The sequence below is a fragment of the Lissotriton helveticus genome, chromosome 2_1 (genome assembly GCF_964261635.1).
Source record: "Lissotriton helveticus chromosome 2_1, aLisHel1.1, whole genome shotgun sequence".
NCBI classification, from domain to species: Eukaryota; Metazoa; Chordata; class Amphibia; order Caudata; family Salamandridae; genus Lissotriton; species Lissotriton helveticus.
In genome coordinates, this window is record NC_136059.1 from 62,803,890 (window position 1) to 62,825,989 (window position 22,100).

General features: G+C 45.0%; 1 protein-coding gene across 2 annotated transcripts in view; it reads left to right on the forward strand.

The window, feature by feature from the left end:
* Positions 1–22,100, forward strand: part of LOC144817708 (long-chain-fatty-acid--CoA ligase ACSBG2-like) — a 254,229-nt gene that overhangs the window by 148,018 nt on the left and 84,111 nt on the right. For both annotated transcript variants that reach the window (XM_078674470.1, XM_078674469.1), the window contains exons 6-7: positions 8,244–8,408; positions 20,845–20,963. In XM_078674470.1, coding sequence (XP_078530596.1) covers positions 8,244–8,408; positions 20,845–20,963 — 284 coding nt within the window. The remainder of the gene's footprint in view (positions 1–8,243; positions 8,409–20,844; positions 20,964–22,100) is intronic.

Sequence of the window (22,100 nt, forward strand, 5' to 3'; positions counted from 1 at the left end):
GGTTGGTGGGTGAGGGTTCTTCTTAAAATTCGAATGTTTTTTTCCATTGTTTTGCATGACACCGAGTCATCTTTATATCTGGATTCCTACATTGGGTCCGTCCATTTCGTTGTTTATCAATTTGATCTGGGGATAAGGACGTACCCCTCTATTACTCACTCTCTCGTTGTTGTCTCTATTATTCATAATCCACATTTTGCACTGAATTACATTTTCCATTCAAGACAATTTTGGTTTGAACATACGTCACTTCACCTTCTATAAAATGCAGATAGTGGTTTTAAGAATGCAGCAGTCGTATATACATTTGTGGACAGTACTGGTCTCTCAGCTACTTCTTGTGAAACTTGATCAGACAGAGCTTCTTAGCATCTTGTGATGAGCTGATTTACGGGTCAGCCTTAAAGACTTCTGGAGCTTAGATCTCGCCCTGGCTCTCATCAGGGCTCCTTGCTTGATAGCTGTAGAGGGAGTTGCCCTGGGCCCCTATGCAGAAGCTTTGGTGTTGGGTCGCATTGACTGAGGACCGCTCCTTAAGTACAACCCTCAACCTACCTTCTGGAGCCACTTTGAGGCATGTTGTGAAGCAATGATTCATTAATAATTTCAGTACGTAGATAAACCCTGCATACTACTAGTACATGAAGGCAGATAACATTATGATATGTTGTAGGCATTGTGCTTAAATGTTTCTTCACAAACACCTGGTTAATCTCTGCTTCGTAGCACATGAATTTCTGTTTAATTTCAATCAAACTATTGCTTTGGGCTGCTTTGGAAACCTGGTTGCATCCGCCTTTAGCGTTCTTTCTCTGTTTAGCTTATGGCGATAATTGCGTATTGGTGTAGTACTTTCAGTTTTTCCGCCATTTCATTCACTTCCTGGCCACTGACAAGTAGACTTTCAATGTTGCTTTCTTTCTCTTCAAGTGTGTTATACAGGCTGGTGTTGCACTGTGACTCCACCAGTGCCAGCATAAATTCTGCACTTTGACTGTAGCACACATAGCATGCATGAGTACTCTCTTGAAGAGCACTTTCAGTGTCCGGCTTTAAATCCCCTAACTCGTTGCCAGTTGTAGCGTCCCACAAGCCCAGGTACTCACCAATAACCACACCACAAACGAAGAGTAATTTTATGCTGCTTTATTCCCCACCATGTAAGTCAGAACTCAACATTCTAAACCTGTCTTCAACTCATCCCTCCAGCACTTACATCTACAGTGTACAGTGACAACCAATAGAAGTCCAGTATTCCTTTATTTATAAGACACTACATATACTATAAGCAGCACTCATTTAGGCACAATAATTGGCTTTTGATCCTTATCCCTCCCTCGTGACCTGAGGCGGAAAGCCGGGTGCGGGCGAGCGGGTGCATTTTTACTGATATCAGCAGATTTTAATGTTTCATTTGCTACTTGCTTACTGACAGTGATTTTAAACTGTGTTGTGTTACTGTGCGCACTGCGCTCCATTTTCGCTCTTTGTATCACCTGCATCAGGCGGAAAGCCGGGTGACTTTTAGGATTCTTCTGCACTTTAGTTATTCCAGCTGTTACTCACCCCTCATTGTCCTGCTACTTATGCTGCGCTGCCTGCGCTGCCTTGCCCTGAGCGTACATCATCCAGTCAGCCGATTTTGGGGCTGAAGGGGGTGCAGGGACGTGTAGGCTTCGCGCTTGTAGCGGCCATTTTGGGAGGGGGCAGGCGCACCGGGCGGCAGTCTATTGGTTCTGCCTAGCGCCGACGACGCCCTAAAACTAGGTAAGCTCGCTTACGCACAGCGGACATGAGCAGCGGACGTGCCTAAGGAGCGCCAAAGGAAAGCCCGTCTGCGCCCGTCAGCATCCCGGAGGCAGACGGGGGCGGATGGGTGAGTGGGCCAGGATGTTAACATACACCCATGGTGAACTTCTAGCTCTCAGGGACAATACGAATACCTGCTGTACGGTCTTTCCTAAACTACCCAAAGGCAAAAGACACTGCTCCGGCTGCAGATGGCTACCAGGTAAAGGTTCCATCTCTATTCCCAATTTCATTCCTAATAAGAGTAATTGTTTATTATTAAACACTAGGTCCCTAGCGAACCATGCATTGGATATTTTTAATCTGCTAACAGAGATTAAACCCACCTGTCTCTTTCTGACTGAGACATGGTTGGGAGACTTTTCGGGTCCGGATACAGCCACAGCGATCCCCCCCAGCTATGTCATCCTCAGGAAAGACAGAGTCAATGGTAGGGGTGGTGGGGTTGCTATGGTGGTGGATAAGCGCTATGCATGTTCAATTGTACACACTGATGACATTCAGGGATGCGAGACTTTGGGATTCTATCTTTCCCTGTCTCCACATCAATCGTGCTCGGGGCTCCTGGTCTATAGACCTCCAGGTCCCATGGGCTCTTTCAATGAGGAGCTCCATGCGCCTATTAATATTAGGAGTGAATGGTCCAGCACTTGACTGGCTTAGATCTTTCCTTACCATGAGATCATTCCAACTACACTGCCCACCCTTCAGGTCATCTTCCCGTAGTGTCAGCCATGGGGTTCCACAGGGCTCTAGTCTGAGCCCTACTTTGTTTAACATCTATATGGAACCCCTGGCTGACATAGTAAGGAATTTTGGGGTGGGCATTGTTAGTTATGCTGATGATACTCAACTCATGTTCAAAATTACACCGGACTGTAAGGAAAATGCCGCAAATTTTTCAAATTGCATGTCGGCAGTAGCCACTTGGATGGACGATAACTGTCTGCGCCTTAATGGAGAAAAGACAGAGGTATTGGTGGTGGGGAAGGAAACATCTGTGTGGTCTGATGCGTGGTGGCCCTGTGAACTGGGAAATCTCCCCACACCTGCTAAAGTGGTAAAGAATTTGGGGGTCATGATAGATTCTGACCTGTCGGGCAAAACCCATGTGAACAAAACTATAGGAAAGTGCACTGGCATACTTAAAATTCTCCGTAAAATCATTGACTTGATTCCTATAGGAGCAAGAAAAACCATAGTTCACGCCTTAATAACGCCACATCTGGACTATGGTAATGCCCTTTTAATAGGTCTCAATCTCAAAGGCCTTCACCAGCTTCAATGCATTCAAAATACGGCGGCTCGTCTGGTGTTAGGTCTCCCGAGAAAAACTTCTATTAAATCTGCCCTAACCAAACTGCACTGGCTTCCTATCAAGGAAAGAATTATTTTTAAAAATCTCTGCTATGCCCACAGGATAGCCCATAACAAAGGCCCCCTGTACCTTGGTAGTCTTCTGACTATACATCGACCGATGAGAGCTCTAAGGTCATCTGGGGCAATGCAATTTAAAATCCCCCGCATTAAAAAAGCTAAAATGGGTGGTAAATCCTTCCGATTTTTAGCTGCTAAGCACTGGAATGATCTCCCCCTTCAATTGCGGATGGAACCGTCCGAAAGAATTTTCAGAGCGAAACTCAAAACGCTCCTCTTCCCTAAATAGTTGGCTGATATGACTCTCTTTCTCTAGTATCTCTGGGTCTACCTTTTGGATGATCTATAAGCAGTTAGCGCGGGGACACACAGTTTGTGCAGCCAGGCGCTTTATAAGTGTTTTATTATTATTATTATTATTATCCCGTAATCTCGGCACTTTGCGTAAAATTACAGCATTGCCTGCTTTTAGGTGACTTCAATATCCATATGGATATTGCGGATTCAGCAGACAGCATCAAGATTAGTGACACCACTGCTTCTTTGGGGCTCATCCCTTATTTCTTGGCCCCTACACATATCAAGGGTCATACAATAGACCAAGTGTTCTCAACTATCCCGATTGACACCTCCACCCCTGTGCCAGTCCTTTGGTCGGACCACTTTTTAGTGGACTTTCAGATCACTCACTCCCAAAAAGTTTTTTCTAGCGGCTACTCCCGCAAGGCTCAGAACATCAGAGCCTTCCATCGTGTCTCTTCAGACATGCTAGCGCAGGCCTTACTTTCCCACCCATGCCTGCTGACGGGCGCTCTAGAGATTGATCTTGAGCGCCTGCAGACTTGGCTCCTTCAGCAATTTGATGAATTGGCCCCCCTTCTTGTCGACCGTATTAATTCTCCCCGAGCTTCTGCTCCTTGGTTTTCTCCAGCTCTGGCTGAGAAGCGGCGGCAATGTAACAAAGCAGAGAGAGTATGGCGTAGGCACTATGACTCTCTATCTAAGGAAGCTTATAGAGAATCCATCAAGGAATACCATCATGACATCACCGCAGAAAAAAAGTCCTACTTTGCAAGAAGAATTGAGGCAGCCGCTAACTCTTGCAAAGAAATATTTCTGATAGTGAAGGATTTTACCTCTCCCTCTTGGTGCACCCCCAGAAGTTCGCATTCTGAGCTCTGGGTCACGGAATTAGCTAACTTCTTCGCTAATAAAATAAAATCCGTTCAGGCCTCTTTTTCTGCTGTGGGTGTCGCCACAGCCCAGGAAGCGTCTCCTTTCATACTATCTTTAGACGCTGAGAGTCCTTCTCTTTCGGACTTCCCGCCCCTAACTCTGCAGGCTTCCTTGGACCTGCTTTTGAAACTAAAATCCGGCTCCCCTCTTGACCCCTGCCCCGCTAAATTTCTTGCAAAAGTTGCTCAAGTGATCAATCCTTTAGTTAATCCGGTGCTTAATCTCTCCCTTAGTACAGGGGTGGTGCCTCAGCCCTGGAAACAGGCTCTCATTTCGCCATTTCTAAAAAATAAAAACCTAGATCCCACGGCCCATGTTAATTATAGACCCATTTCCCTTCTGCCAGATTTTGTGAAAATTGTGGAGAAGCACGTCCATCTAACTCTTACCAACTTTCTGGAGACACATACTATTTTACACCATTCACAATCGGGTTTCCGATCTAACATGAGCACTGAGACAGCTCTGCTAGAAGTCACGGAGGCCATCAAGGAAACCTTGGACTCCGGGGGAAAAGCGATGCTGGTGATGCTGGATCTCTCGGCGGCCTTTGACACCGTCCCCCATGGCCGTCTCCTCTCTAGACTCAGGGAGATCGGTCTGAGGGGGTCGGTGTACAGTTGGTTTGAGTCTTTTTTAGCTGACCGCCAACAAACGGTCTGGGCCCCTCCGTTCTCTGCTACGGTGCCGCCACTAGAGTTGGGAGTTCCCCAGGGCTCAATTTGGAGCCCAACTCTTTTTAATATCTATATGGCCCCTCTGGCGGCACTGGCGGAGGCCCATGGAGCTCAGATCGTGTCGTACGCTGATGATACCCAGCTCCTCTTCTCGTGTGACAGAGGCTCCGATTTTGATGGCGAGATCATCAGAGGCTGTCTGGAAGCTGTATTCGACTGGTTTCAGCGAAACAGCCTCAAGTGCAACTCTGATAAATCTGAGATGTTGTTCTTTGGTTGCCTCCTGGACCCAAGGTGGAAGTCCTGGTGGCCGGCGGCCATGTTCCCCCCCTCCAGCGACTCGGTGATTACCAAAAATCTTGGAGTGCAGGTTGACATTGGCCTCTCTCTGAAACCTCAGGTTCTGGGCCTAGTGGGCAAATGTTTTGGTCTCCTAAAGATGATCAGGAAATTTTTCCCCCTACTCTCGTTGGATCATAGAAGAGTTACTGTGCAGGCTTTGATAGGCTCCCGCCTGGATTACGCCAATGTGCTGTATCTGGGCCTACCGGATTTCCTCCTAATGCGCTTGCAAACTGTCCAAAATTCTGCCGCGCGCGCCATTTTTGGCCTCAATCGGAGATCCAAAACCCTTCACTGGCATCCAATCAGAAAGCGCATTGTTTTCAAAGTGCTCACTGTGGCCTTCAAGGCACTTCATGGCACAGGAGCTGTGTACATCCGAAAGTGGATGGTTTTCTACCAGCCATCTAGATCACTTAGGTCTTCCACCTTGGCCTTGACAGCTGTACCAGCGATTTGGCGTGCCAGGTGCGGCAGACGTTCTATTAGACGTTTGTCTCCACAGTTGTGGAATGCTCTGCCTCTGTCTCTCAGAACTAATGACAATTTGCTAGCTTTTAGAAAGGACCTTAAAACTATGCTCTTTGTTCAGTAGGTCCTCTGTTTTGCCCCCCCCGCCTGTACCGCCGAGGGTTTTAAGCGCCGGGACACTCCACGAAGTAGCTGAGCACTATATAAAACTCCCTTTAACATAACATAACATTTTGATGCCTAACTGCACACTGCAGGGGGGGAAATTAAATCATCAGCCGAGTCAGCACCCGCATTTTGAATGCCATGTCCACCATCATGTGGCAGAAGCATGTACATGCTCTAAATCTAAACAACAACTACTGCACAACACAACAACATGAGAACACACAACCATGCAAAGGCACAATGCTAAAAATACATTTCAAAAACATCACAATTCAACACAATGTAAAAACAACACTGCTCAAAATATCAACTTATAACGTAGGCTCACTGCCAAAAATATACATAAGCAAAAGACAACACAATGGAACACTGTACACAAAAAGGTTTTATTCGATGTTATGTCACTGTGTTGTATTGTGTTAGGAAATTTGTTTCTTTTGGTGGTGTTGGTGTGGTGTGCTGGCGTATTTTGCTGGTGTGTTGTGACAATTTGCTGTGCTGTATTGCATTTCATGATGCTGTGTTGCCATTGCTGTTTTCTGTTAGTATGTTATACTAAACTATTATTATTTTAGGTTGTTGTGTTGAGTCCAAGGAGTATGTTATTCTAATATTGTACTGTGACTTGTGTTTTATCGCTTTGGCATCACAACTGCAGTCTGTTTACGTAAGCATGTACAAACCTCTCTCTTATCTCACAATTCTGCTGCATCAAACCAACTTTGATGAGAGAGTTGCATAAGGTGTTTACATAAAGCTTTGCACTATTTACCACCAAGAATGTAATTATGTTGAACACAACTGTTTTGTTATCTGGTCCATGGTTACATGACAAAAGTGCTGCTCTGGCTTACTTCATTAGTCACATGGGGATGTAAATGTAAATGTAAATTGATACTTGTATAGCGCACTACTCACCCGCAAGGGTCTCAAGGCGCTTGTACGAATACCGCTGTGGAACCCATCCTGGCTTTTCCTGTGAGGTGTCCACTCCTGGGCACCCCCAAGGTGGAGGCCAGGCATCCATAGCGTTGTGGGGGCCGTTGTGGTGATTAAGCAAGCTATTGCCCAGAGTGGGACTCCATGATTGGAATAGGCACCGAAGTGAGAATTATCAGGTCCGTGGAATTTTGGAGCCCAAGACCCGCCGAGGCAGGGAATTGAACCCTGGTCCCGGGCTAGACCTCTGCATCAGGGTCTGCCGCTCTAACCAATGAGCCACACTTCTCCACTGTGACACTTATTGCACAGAACAATGCTTATCCTGCATGTGTCTGAATAATATTGGTAAGAGGCTTTAGGTAGTTGATGCAGTTACAGCACTGATCTGTGGATAATCTACTGGCCACACATTTTCAAAGATCTTATCCCATGAATCATGTTCCTGCTGGAAATCAATGTGTAGATCACATGTTTGCACCCCAGAAAGAGTTCTCATTGATTAATGCTTTTATAGCAGAGATCAAGGGGAACCTCCAGGTTATAAAAATCAACTCTAGTAATGACCTTGGTCTTAAACACCAGGGCCCACATTAGCTTGAGGCCCTCATTGCTCTATTAGATTAATCATACACACTCTTTCCACCATCCTTTTCATATTGATATGAATTTGGCATTTGATATCATTTTGTTATTTATTTCTATTTGGCTGATTGGACTGCCCTCTCATCACAGTTAGAGGGGGTCAAATAGCATTGTGTAAATCCTGCTGCTAGAGAAGAGGCTATTAGCTGAGGTAGTGCCATGCAACAATGGAGCTTTTTTTGTATCTTGACTTTTAGGTAAGAGACAGCTGCTTCCTTTGCTGGTCTGTATCATTAAATAGAGCCAGCAAAGAGATCATTCTGATTGGCTTGCCAGCTCTCAAAGGCAAAGGTGTCACTCTCCAGCTGGGCTACCTTTGACACCTGTTTCTAGCTACAACTCAAGTCACAAATATAAATTGTCCTTTGTCCTTGCATTTAGTGTACAGCCGCATGGAATGTAGGGTTAGAAAGTCAACCGTGTCACTGTAAATCAAAGCTTTTTACCAGCTACACCCTGGAATAGCATTACCTCTTGTAGCATGAGCTATTAGTCCTTGCTTCGAAAACATACACTGGTTTGTTTTAGATTTAGTCCCTTTGCTCAAGGTTCCTAATGTTTTCATTATGTGTATTTTAGGTCACGTGGATGGCAAAAACATTTGGCAAACATTATGGCCTTCGAGAAAATGAGGTCATGCTGAGCTACCTCCCGCTGAACCATGTGGGTGGACAACTCTATGACATCTGGCTATCAATGTGCATTGGAGGAACAATTTACTTTGCAAATCCTGGTGCCCTAAAGGTAATTGGTGTGATAAATAAGTGAAGAAGAACTTACATATAGTTTATTGGGTGGTCTGGTAATCTCATCTACCTGGTGATATTGAATTTGATTGCTCACCTTGAAGAAAGTTTAATGGCACATGCTTTTGCTAATTGTGCCTCTTGGTATTACAGAAGGGTGAACATTTGTTTATGTGCTTCTTTAGTAATATAGATCATATTGGCACACGTATAGCTCTGGCAAAAACCTATGGTGGAATTCCATATTTAGAATAAGAGTGTGGTCACATGATAATGACAGAAACACGTTGCCTCTATGCTTTGGCTGAGTTATGAATGTGGGCTCAGAGGTACAAATGGCATCAGTAAGCTTGCTGTGCACTACAAAGAGGTGGCATACAGTCTGTGCTTCCCACCTGAGTTATACATGAAAGGGGAGAAAGTGGGTTCCATTTATCCCCCAGGCACACTCCTATAGGCGGATGCAGTTACTCACAGGATCTACATTCATGGCAATCTCTAGCCCCATTTGGAAAACTGGCCCAAATTGCCAATTGCACTAAGATAGATGGAATGGCTGCTACAAACAGCCAGTCCACCTTTCATTAATGTGATGCCCCCGGCCAAGCATGAGTTTACGGTTGCCATGAGGTTAGCAAAGTTTCTGCAATAGGGCACACTTCTACGTTTGGGCCCAGTGGACCTAGTTAAAGATGTGATTTGGCGCAAACAGAGACAGTGTGTCTGTTGTACAATACACCAAGAATGTCCACAGTAGCAGGTTGCAGAATGCAGTGAACAAACTATTAGCAAAATGTAACTACTTTTGCACAAGGAACATTCAGTGGCTTCACTGCTGATGCTCACCTGTCCGATAAAGGGGAAGTCATCATTGGCATGCCTTAGTGAATATTATTTTTCCTCCTCTATTCATCTGTGTTGTGAAGATAGAATGATACTTTTTGTACTTGATTTCTTTGGTATTAACCTTTAGTGCATGTTTTTTAACATGTCACACTGCATTTGATCTACTAACCCTTAATGATATTTTTAGAGCATATATGTACTGCTTCACCTTGCTAATTAATGCAGTCAAAACTTAAACGTGGGACGTTGGAACACTTTCAATTATTAAGTGGAACATAAGGGTGCAAGACACAATGGAAAAATACAGGTATGTACCTCTGAACCCCCAAATAACAACTGACTGACTGCACCAGGATGTGGGTCAAAACATTCAAGAGCATCATTGACATGATTATATTATATTATAAATGATAGTCCATTTCCTATTTAATAGTTGTTGGGACAACCTTCAGGATTGATGGTGATAAAGAGCATTGCTATTAACAGGGCTGTAACTCATTCAGTGAGATTCAGGAGATGTATCTCTGAAATTTCACAAATAAAAGTAGTGGGTTTCAGGGTGGAGGAGTGAGATGGCCAAGGATTGGAATCTACTGTTCCCAGTAGTGATATGCATTATGTGGGACTCTATAAAGAGTAACACAGTGGGTGAAAAACATTGGGTTTTAATGTTACTCAAAGCAATTGCCAATGGTTACAAAATATTTGCCTAGGATCACATACTTTTCACAAGCAGAGAAATGGGTATTGTTTCCTGGTTATCTGATTTCAGATTTTAGAACTCAGCCACCAGATGGCTATCTCTATCCCTCTCTCTCTTACATCAAAGGTCATTGTGTTGTCTTTCATTGGTGGCTCAAACTGAGAAAAATACTACAGAGATAGCAGACCTGGTTTCCCTCCCCTCCCAAACACACCCAGATACTAAGCCAATATTGCATTTATTTGGGTAATTGTCACACTCAAAACACCTCCACTGAACCTTCTCCCTTGGCCAAGAGAGAGAAAAGCTTGGGGTTGGGGGGCTTTGAGAACTAAGCTGAACAAGCTGAAGCTGGTTGCTTCACAGCTTCTGTTGGCTAACGGCAGTTGCGCCCACTACCTCCGTAGTGCTGCGCACGTCCGTTGGCCGACGCGGCCCCGCCCACTTCATCGAAGCACGGCACTGCACCGGAATTTGCACTGTGGTTAAGCGGTTAATGGACTTACTGTTCAACACAAGGACGCATGTGGAAGAGGAAATAAGTGCATATTGGATTGGTTTCAAATTAGATATCTTGAGCTGTATAGAAACCTGAACAGGGACTGAGAGGGTTCAGACTACTGTGCTATGGTGCTGCAGGGATATATTGAGGAATCACATGACATCCATTTAGAAAAAGTGAGCAGGCAATGTGCGATGTGATCATTATGGGGTCCAATGGTGAAAGGGAATAGTGCTATGTTAAATGAGATAAGAGTGGGTTAAACAGTTGAGGACCTTATAATTCACATCCTCCAACATGTTTTGAGTGTGATGGACTTGTTTCTAGATAGATGGATGCTCACCACCTTGCAGCTGATAGTCTACTGTTGTTTCACTAAATAAATGTTGTGAAATGCAGATATGAATTATTTTATGTAGAGTATGGGCTTTTTTTTATGGGTGAAGAGATAAAACACATTGGGTGACCTTATTGACATTTTGCTGGAAGTTGTTTTACAACTCCTGACAGCATGCCAAGTCAAGGTATGTTTACTAGGTACTGTACTTGATGCAATTGATGCTTAGATTGTGCTTGTGATCCTGCTTATCTTAATACACATTAAAGTAAAAGGCTCCTGGATACTGCAGAAAAATTAATATTGAACCTCATTTGGGATATTAGTGTTGGACATACCACCATCATGCATTGTTACAATATCTAAGGAGGCAGCAGAAGTTACACTGAGTTGAGCTTCATTTCAAAAGTGAGAGATGCCCATTTTTAGTCCTGCCATGCCTCTACTTTCAGACCAACCAGGTGACAGCCCACCCAAAGGCTTGACCATAGTCATTGTGTATATATCCCACTGCATTGACAACAAACCTTTGTCTATCCAATCAACATCACACAGGAAAATGCTCTCCATGTGGTCTATTATACAGGGATTTATTCTCTGATTGGACATGTGTAAAGTATCTTGAAACATCTTGATGATCAGGCTGCACGCTGACATTGCTTTGACTGGACCGTAACGTAGGGGCATGGAGATGTGTATCCAAATTTTAAAGCCACTTTCCTTAAGTGCAGTGGGTCTAGGATAGCTTTAAAGAAATAATCTATGACAATCTCATTATGTTATACTTCAGATAAATGTCAGCCAGTCAAACAAAAGTTTATTTATCCTGTATTCTATTAAACAAAGACAAAACACTATAGCTATGTATAGATTGTTCTAAAGTAAACTTGCAGTATCATTCCCGTATACATATTTATTTAAAAACTCTCTACAAATATCTAAAACTCATTTTTTTACAGTTATTACAAACCTGCCCACCATACACGTTACATCCCCAAAATAACTTTCTTATTCCTTATTTCAATAAAACTTGTTTGAAACCCTTATTCTTAACTGTTTCAATTAGAAAATATACTACAAGCACATTTCTCTCCATTTTAAGGAAACAAATGTCTATATGCAAAAAGAAGGATTGAAACCAAGTCTGAGACAACCTCATTTTCATATTTGAAATAACAGGAAGATAATGGTACTGTGTATGTTGGATTTTTGTCGTTTTGGTCTTGTGTAATTTAGATTAAATACCCTTATTTTTCTAAACTGTTGTGGAGTCAGTTTGTGGTGTTTTCACTATGTTATTGTGAGTGTTGGTGCAAATACTTTCACATTGCCTCTGGTTAGCCTAGACTGCTCGTGCCAAGCTACCTAGAGGGTGAGCAGGGGTTATCTCATAGGGTTCCTCCTTACCCTGACTAGAAGCAAGGGTCCCTATTTGGACAGTGGTACCTACCCCTGCCAACTAGAGACCCCCAGTTCTAACATTGTTGGTCAGCGGTGGGGATTTGAACTTGTATTTGTACTAGACCCACAGTGATTGGTGTACATCACTAGTGAGTGCTGACCACTACGCCACTGCATACTACATTTTTTATTTCTAGGTTCTATTTTTGATCATAACCCTGAAAGAATCCAAGCATCATGTCTCAGAATGGTAAACCAGCAAGTGATGTTGCAGAACTGGAGTTTGATATTGAAATGTTAAGTGATTACAAAGTAGGTCAACTCAGGCAGTTCTGCAGGAACTTTGGATGCACCATGAAGGGCTGCTCCAAGAAGGAGGAGCTACAGAAGGCCTTATGGGCCTGGTGGGAGACAAAAGAGGCTGGGGAGACATATGATGCAGAAGTGGATGAGGATGCACAAAGGAATGGTTTCAGGCCACAGGATCTGCCTGTGTCCAGAGCAGCCTCAAGGGCTGGCAGCAACCATTCAGCTGAAAGTTTTTCCCCAGAGGAGTTGGAGGAAAACCAAAGGGCTAGAGATCATAAGTTAGAAATGTTGAGGCTTGAAATGGAGCTGAAGCAAATGGAAAAAGAAAGAGAAAGGGCGGTGGAGGAGAGCAAAAATGCCCATGCCCTGGAGGAATTGAAATTGACCTTGGCCCATGAATTAAGAATGAGGACGCTTGAGTTGGAGCTCAGGAGGCGTGAGGTCATGAGGGTCTCAGCTGAATAAGAAACATGGGTAGCTCAAGAGGTGAGCTTTGCTGAGTTGGAGGTGGAGTTCAGCTCAGATGGTGGCAGCAAGATTATAGTTTCCTGTGCTGAGAGAAAGGTACAAACACCCAGAGATGTGGCGCCTGACTTGAGTAGGGGGTCGACATACACCAGGGGGTTCAGGTTTATGATGTAGTTCCAGTGGAGTGCAGTGTCCCTGAAGTAAATTGGGGGACTGGCACAGGGGACCATATTCCTAGTGGTGGGAGGGACACTCTACTGACTCTAGATGAGAGGTACAGGGAGAGGGGTTCCCCCATGGTAGAAGCCTTGGTGTGTGTATGTGAAGACCAGCCAGAAGAGTGTGGATTGTGTGACAGAGACAGTCAGATACTGTCTTGCCAGTCTCAGGAGAGTGGTGTGGGGTACTTGTGTGAGGCACTGGAGGGTGAGGCAAAGGGTAGCTTGGTTAACAACTGTGGGGGCTGTGTGATTCATTTGTTGGAGAGCATATTTTAAGTCCCTGTTTTCCAGAGCTATGCCAACACCCGGTGGAGCGTGAGTTCTCTGACCCCAGAGAGCTTGCATTGGAGGCAGACCTCTTGGTGGATTCTAAAGGGTCTGAAGAGGCATTGAGGAGTGATCCCAAGAGGAGTGGCTTAGATGTCTTTCTTGGACACACGTGCTAGACCTTGCCAAGTACCTTCTGATTTCATTGTACAGCTGGCATCCTTCGCATTAAGAAAGAATTTTTTTACTTTTGACTCCGACTACTTCCTTCAGGTGAAGGGAGTAGCCATGGGGTGTCCATTTGCCCCGGAATTAGCGATCATGTTCATGGGCCTCTATGAGAAAAAATTCATTTACAATGATAATCCCTACAGTCATCAGATCTCGCATTATATGCGTTACATAGATGACGTCTTTTTCATCTGGACTGGGACTCCAGAAACCCTCAATGGGTTTGTTGAATGGCTTAATGGGCGCTCGAGCGACATAAAATTTAATTGTACATCATCTAGCCAATCAATTACATTTTTGGACGTCAAAGTTGTCCCTCGTAATGGAAGCCTGGAAACAACCTTGTTTAGAAAATCTACGGATAGGAACAAGGCATTGTTATTCACCAGCAATCACCCACGAAGTCTAAGACAGAATTTACCATTCGGACAATTCCTGAGGATCCGAAGGAATTGCTCAGGAAAAGAGGACTATTTCGACCATGCCAATTCACTCATGGAGAGGCTTCTCCAAAGAGGATATCCAAGAAAACTTCTAAAGCAATCCCTTAAGCGAGCATGGTGGACGCCCCGCGAAACACTAATGCACAAGAAAGCTAAGGTTGAGCAAAACCGAGTGGTGTGTGTATCAACCTTTTGCCCTGCTGCAAATCAACTTAAGAGGCTGATAAATCTCAATTGGCATCTAGTGAAAGACTTGCATGAGGACTTGATGAATCCACCACTATTTGCTTTCAAGAAGGAGAAGAGCGTTGCAAATCACATTGTGAGGGCTGCTTTACCAAGTAAACAACCACCAACGTTGAGAAGCCTTTTCGGCTTCCCCCAGACTAAAGGACATCACAAATGTGGCACCTGCGTTTGTTGTCATGACACCATGGAAGAAACAGTATTTTCCTTTAACAACATTCACTGGAAGCATGAAGCTTTTACTAATTGTAAAACAAGGAATGTCGTTTACGCGATCCTATGCCCCTGCCCAAAACTATACATTGGGAAAACATCCCAAGAGGTCAGACAACGCATTACGCAGCATAAATCCAGACTGCGCAGAGAAGTTGAGAATGCGCCATTGGTACACCACTGGGTGACGAAGAAACATGATAAAAATAATCTCAAATGGACAGTCTTGTCCAAAATCGAGAAAGATCCAAGAGGAGGTGATTTGGAACTACGACTGAATCAAAGAGAGGCCCTATTAATCATGAAATATGACACAGCAGTCAATGGATTGAACGAAATCTCGGAAATTTACAAAACTTTCCAATGATACTGCCCATAGGACTTCATCTCCCAGAACCCTCCTTGGCGCATATTACATGAAACTACAACTCCCTACACCCCGTAGGATGCGACCATTCTCTTGAGCCAAGCTGCAGGGAGGCCTCAGTAACTCGCTAGTGACCGCGAGGAGCGAGGAGCGAGGACGTTTGAGATACTGTTTCGCCTGGTTGAATTAGTTTTCACGGTAAGCGGACACCGGGATTTCTCAGCGCGGTTCTGTAACGGCCACCTTTGCGCTTCCCTCCACATTGCGGATTTTAACGAATACCTTCACTTTTTTAATCTCCAGAGACGCCGGATCCATACAATTCACGGACCGAGCGTCACCAAAATTGACAAGCATTGGCTGAGCGCACACGCGCTACATGCAAGGTGAGCACACGCATTGATCCTATGTATACACTAGCCTGATTCCACCAGCCTAGACAGAATGCCGTATGATTGAGTATACTTGTTCTCTTTCGCAGCACTTCTTCGCTCCCTTTTGCTGGGAATACTTCTGTCTTCTTATTCCACTTGAGGAGCTTTGACCCACGTATTGAGGTAGGCTGAGTCTAGCGGTGCATTGGTTGAGATGGTGATCTCTCAGGTTCGGTCTAGTGATTGTTGCTTTCCTCTTCCCCTTGTAGTAAACTGTGGTCCTGAAGAGAACCCCCGAAAGGATAGGGTTCGAAACGCGTCGACCTGACTCGGTCCCGTGTCATCATAATTTTTTTCATGGTTGTGTCATTCAATTGATGGATTATTACTTTTTCCAAAGAACTGTGTCAAAAGTTTGACTATCGTTTGAAATTTACAAATGCTATATATATATATTTCTTTGCATTATCACAAACTGTGTTTATGATCATGGGACCAGTATGAATGTTTTTTGTATGATTGGATGGCCAAGAATGTGTTGAGTGTGATTTTGAATGAATTATGTACATACCAAAGTTTGCTTCCGTTTGTTTGTATGTAAATGTATAGCAGTTGTTTTCACAATTTTTGTATTCTCATGCCATAAAAAACAAACAAAGACTAAAAAGTAAATAGTCTGCAAAAGAATTAAAAGAAACATTGCAATTTCTAAAGCTGTTGTTCATGTTTATTTTTCATGCACATTTCTATAAGTATTGTTTTTGAAAAATTGCTCAGCATAGGCAGGTGTGTTGTTTTTCAAGTTAGATGTCTTTCAGGCCTGTGAGGTGGAAGAGGTTCAGTGTTGCCCAGTTAGGTCCCAGTGTAGTGGGAGGGGTGTAGGGGCTCATGTCCGGTCTCAGTGGAGAAGGAGTGAGTGTGGGGCGGTATGTCTCACGGTGCCCGAAACCCAGTCTCAGGGCCTGGAGGGTTCCTTAAGGGAACACCTGGTTGAGGACCTAGACTGTACTAGTAGGCCATTCGAGGAGGATCTCCTTGTGTCTGGTGACCGGGGAGTGCCTGTAACCGGGCCTCCATCAGTTCTGGTGTCTGGCAGTGCCACTCCAGTTGGGAGGGTGCAGAAGTCCAGACTGAGGGGTGAGAGGGGGAAGGAGTCTCCAGTGGGAGAACCAGTGGGTCAGGGACCAGTCAGAAGGGCTGAGTCCCCAATGAGTGACCATGGTGACCTCACTTCTGTCCTGGGGGATCTTCCCGCGCTGTCAGGTGGACAGGGATCAGGAGATCTGCGCCAGGCAGACTGTCACAGGACACATGAGTTGTGTATCATCCTTAAGGGGGTACCGTGTGAGTCCCCAGAAATCCTGTCGTGCCAGGCAAATGCACAACCGCAGGTATTGGTCCCTCGGTTTGGAGACCAGGTTCAGGATCTGCCTGACCTGGAAGGAAGGACATCTGTATCCAGTGTCCTGACCAGTTTGGCTTCCAGAGGTACCCCTCCAGTAGGGAGGGTGCAGTGCTCTGGAAGGGGGTGCAGAGGGAGGGAGTCCTCGCCTCTGACCCCGGTGCAACCTGAGGGGTTAAACCTCAGGTTGGGATACCAGTTGCTGGAGGGAGATCGGAACTGGTGGGTGAATGGTGCGGGACACCTGCCACAACTGCCCTGGCTATTCTAGAAGGGGGTACTGCTTCAGGTGGGAGGGTACAGAGCCCCAAGGAAGAGGAGGACCTGGTGTGGGGAAGCCAAACCGAGCCTCCTATCCAGCTGCTGGATACAGGTCCGGGACTGGTGGGTCAGTGCCAGGATGTTAGACCTGACCTGTCAAGAGAGGGAGTGGACAAAGGTTGCCAAGCACCTGGGGCTACTGCTCTCCACCCTCTGACGCCACAGAGGTTTGAGGACCTTGAGAGGTATAAGGCCTGGGTCTCATACCTGATCACTGGCGGTGGTCACTGTGGCTTGCTGTCTGTCTGTTGGGACACACCGGTGAGCAAGTTAAGCTTAGGTGCTGCACAGGTTGTGTCCACAGATGAGGAGAAGGGTTCCACATGGATTGGCATGATGGACCCTGAGAGTATGGATAGAGTGATTGAACTGGATCTAGGACAGCGTAGAACAGGACTGCCCTGCTGTGTGGGCCAGTTTCCGTGTTCTATCGCCTTAAGCAGGGTATACCATCGAGGTATCGTTTGGTCTACCCTGGCTTTAGGCTGGAAGGGGGTTGTGTTGGAACTGGCCCTTCTTGCAGGGTCATCCTCAAACTTTTTGCTTCTTCCTCCCTTATTTTTCCTGACCCGTGGCTGTTGGCAATAGGACTCTGCACACTTTACCACTGCTGATCAGTGCTAAAGTGCATATGCTCTCTGTGTAAATTGTATTGTAATTGGTTATCCATGATTGGCATATTTGTATTACCAAGAAGTCCCTAGTAAAGTGCACCGAGTGTGCCAGGGCTGGTGATGACAAATGCTACTAGTGGGCCTGCAGCACTGATTGTGCCACCCACATGAGTAGCCCTAAAATGGTGTCTCAGGCCTGCCACGCAGTGCCTGTGTGCAGTCTGTGAACTGCCATGTCCTTCTGGTCAGTGTCCCCACTGACCAGGCCTAACCCTTCCCTTTCTGTGCACATTAGTCACCCTTATAGAAGGCCCAAGGTACCCCCTTGGGCAGGGTGCAGTGTATGTGAAAGGTAGAGCATGTACTTGTGAAGGTGACATGCTCTGGTAGTGAATTGCAGCCATTTTCGTTTTTCACTGCTGCAAGGCTATCTTGCTTCATAGGCTGTCATGGGGGAGGCTGGCTACAGTGGCTACCAGCATATCTTCCCATAGCAGCAAGATAGGACATAAAAGTCTGGTATCCCTGAACTCAGAATTTAATAACACATATTTTAGGAAAGATGGTTTTTAACTCCTGTGTTTGAGAATAGCACTTTTTGAAAGTTGCTGTTCTCTTGTCTGACCCTTCTGTGTGCCTTGACCTGTTTGTGTATTGACTGTCTGGGTTGAGAGTGACAGAGGCTGGGATTCCCCAGGGGGCTGGCTGAGTCAGCCCTAGGCTGAATGACTGCATTTGCAACTTGAGTGGTGAGAGGAGATAGCACCTGGGCCTGAATAGGGCTGTGCCTGCCTTCCACAATGCTGGCTCCACCTCCTGCTGGACGGCTGACGACCCTGCCCCTCACTCTGAAAGGAAAGGAGAAGTCAGGAAAACAAAGTGCTCAGGAAATACCCAGAACTGGTTCAGACCGGGCTCAGGGCCCACTTGCACAAAGAGAATAAAGACTTTTAGGGTAATAAGTACAGGACCCATGACAACAGAAAATTAGATCATCCTGGAATCAAGAAGGAACCTCTGCCAAGGAGAAAGCTGAAACTGAAGAAGGAAGATTGTCCAGCTGTTGCTCTGCTGGATTGCCCTGCTGTTGCTTTGCTGCCAAGGAGAGCGGAAGGACTTTGCTTTGTGCTGTGTCCCCTTGCTTGAAGGAATCTCCAAGGGCCTGAGAAGAGCTGGCTCCCTGTTCTGACTCCCAGGAACGAAAGGACTTCACCCCCAGCTTCCCCTGAGCTCTACTGAGAGAGTTCTGTCCTTCCTGGAGTGCTTGGCCCATGTGAGGTACCTCTGGAAGTTGTACCTGTGTTGGGAAGCTGGAAACTAAGCTTGAGAGACTTTGCTAAAGAAAAGTTATCGCATCGCTCGCTGCAGAGTGCATCCCGACAGTGCGAGAAGATTCCCGCCGCTATGAAGGTCGAGATCGTCGGAGCGACTGTTGTCGCTGCCAGAGCCGTCGCATCCTTCGTTTGCGGGACGCACCCGATCGGTGCGGGAAGTCGTACATCGCTGAGAGTGTCGTCGCAGAGCCTGTCGTCGCAGGGTGAGATCGCCGCACCGCCTACTTGCAGACCGCATCACGTCGCTGCGAGAGTCATCGCCGAAGCCAACGCATCGAGGAGCTGCGAGAGAGAAGATCACCGCTGGTCCGCGCATCATCGCCCCGGAGATCGTCACACTTCCAAAGATCGTCGCATTGTGCCTTTACGAGAACAAACTTCCTACGGAACCTACGCACCGGAATCCATACAAGTGGCCTTCCTCCCCATACAGACCGGATTCGTCGCAACACGCCCGCTGCTGCAGCGGGGTTGTCGCAAACGCCTCCCCGGAGCAACGCATCACTTGTTTTCCACCGGACCAGCTTCTGCTTTTGGAACTTTGTCGCAACTAAAAGGTACTGTTAGCTAACGTGACGCAACTGTGAACTTTTCACGCAACTGTGGATTATTTTATCGCAACCTGAAGAATTTTATCGCAAACCTTAGGAACTCTTTTGATACCATATTCTTGAACTGTGTATGTTGGATTTTTGTCATTTTGGTCTTGTGTAGTTTAGATTAAATACCTTTTATTTTTCTAAACTGTTGTGGAGTCAGTTTGTGGTGTTTTCACTGTGTTACTGTGAGTGTTGGTACAAATACTTTACACATTGCCTCTGGTTAGCCTAGACTGCTCGTGCCAAGCTACCTAGCGGGTGAGCAGGGGTTATCTCAGAGGGTTTCCTCCTTACCCTGACTAGAAGCAAGGGTCCCTATTTGGACAGTGGTTCCCACCCCTGCCAACTAGAGACCCCCAGTTCTAACAGTTACCATATAAGGGGAGCCATTATTTATTAGTGCATAGTGGGGTGGGATGTATGAAAAAGGTGTCACAATGAAGAAGCAATTGATTCCAGGCAACAATGGATTGCAAGCACCACGCAATGTAACAAAATGGAATGGATTTTCTGAGGAGGACATGTCTTAGAATGTTAAGGAGGCAAGATATTCTTGGAGAAAATTTGATTATTTTGTGTTCAACTAGACATCTCAAATCTACGTGTGGTGGAGGAAGAAGTGATGTGTTTTTCATGCGAACACAAGGACTTGTACTTGTGGCATTAAAAAGGTTGCAATGGGAAGGAAATGACTTCCTGCAGAAGTCATGTTATAGGCACATTTTTTGCTGCTGAAAAAAGTAGCTCCTTCTATATCCTCTACACTAAATAATGTATATGTAGCTTCATTTGCAGCCCTTGCATTTTGAGTAGAGAGTTTTACTGTCATTCAGGAATTGCCAAGGCACTTTCCCAGTCTTGAGGATTTAAAACGTCAGAACCTACGAGAGTCAACAAAGACCAAAGTGTGAGAAACAGAGAGTTATACACAGGACCAAAGGAAACAGGACGAGTTGGTTCCCTTTGTACAGTTATTTGCCAGTAATGCTAGTTAAGTATTCCATTGAGACATAACCTATACTTCAGTCTTCTAGCCACTGAGATTGAGCATTTGTAACAATAGTGTGAAAAATATTTGTTTTAAAAGTACTGACACTCAGCGGTACCACTTGTGATGATGAATGTGTGGAGAGAACCAGCAGGCTTTCAGTCAATTATGCAATTGACAAATAAACACTAAGATAGATTTTTTTTACATAATCATTTCATCATCTACATCTTTATTTTTTATCACAGGGATCCCTGGTTCAAATACTGAAGGAAGTTCGACCCACCCTGTTTTTTGGGGTACCACGTGTTTGGGAGAAGATCCAGGAAGTGGCACAGACAATAACAAGCTACAATTCTATGAATGAGTATGTTGGAGAGGCATGATAATGTGTTATGCTATCCATACTTGGGGAGCACAGTTTGTGATAGTTGCAAGAAGTGTTCTTGTGCGAGACAGGGGATACTGGAGAATATCATGTGAATACTGTTGTTGATCACCAGTGTTTCAGAGTGTCATTACCCATTGCACTCCAAATGGATGACTAAGGCGCATCTTGTTTGACACATGACTCTCTATATAGATCTAGATGTAGCAGTCAAGGTTTGCTCATGATGTGGTAGTATGTTTGGAATTCAGATATCTATAAAAAGTTAAAATAACAAACAAACAGTCTAGAATATTGATGAAACGTCTGTTAGGTGGACAAGACACAACCCAAAATATTTTTATTATTCTTACACTGTAAGGATCTATGAAGCACATACAATGAATACCTATGAAAATTTGTATCTTATAAGAACAGGTTTCATAAATATCCTCTTTTGTCAGAAACTATGGGATCTCAGCCTCTTACCATAACTTTCTTTGCATGCACTAGGTTCAAGAACAGATCCCCAAAGTAGAATGATACAATGTATTAAGATTGACAGCATTTTGATAGATTCTCAGTGGCAGGTGTACAAAGAAGAGCAAGCTAGGGGTAGTTTTGAAGGCTACCGGGAGTCTGCAAAATGCTGCAGTGCCCAACATATTTTAAACTCCCAATAACTGACCACACAAATATGAAATATCTTTTGAGCACAAAAATATAGCAGCCCATGTATCAGGGTTACCATGACTCCAGGGCAATGAGCAGAGATGCAGTGCACAATTTAGAAAGAGACCACTTACAGATCCGATTATTTTTCAATCTAATTTTATGAACTTCTAGTGCCTTATAAATTTCCAAACAATCTTGATCACAAAACATGTAATAAAAGTGCTGAGACCCTCAATAATAGTCTGAGCAAAGCCAATTTACTCGACATTCATGCAACTGAGAGATGGAGGATCCATTCTTGCTCAAGGTTTATTGGGGATCTGATGCTTCCAGGCACACTAATCAGTTCCCTAAACCAACACCTTTCTGAAATCTGTGCAGGAACCAATGAGCTAGAAGGCATATGCACAGGACTGAAAGAAGAGTTAATAACTTCGCTCAAGCACCACAGAGTCAACAGGA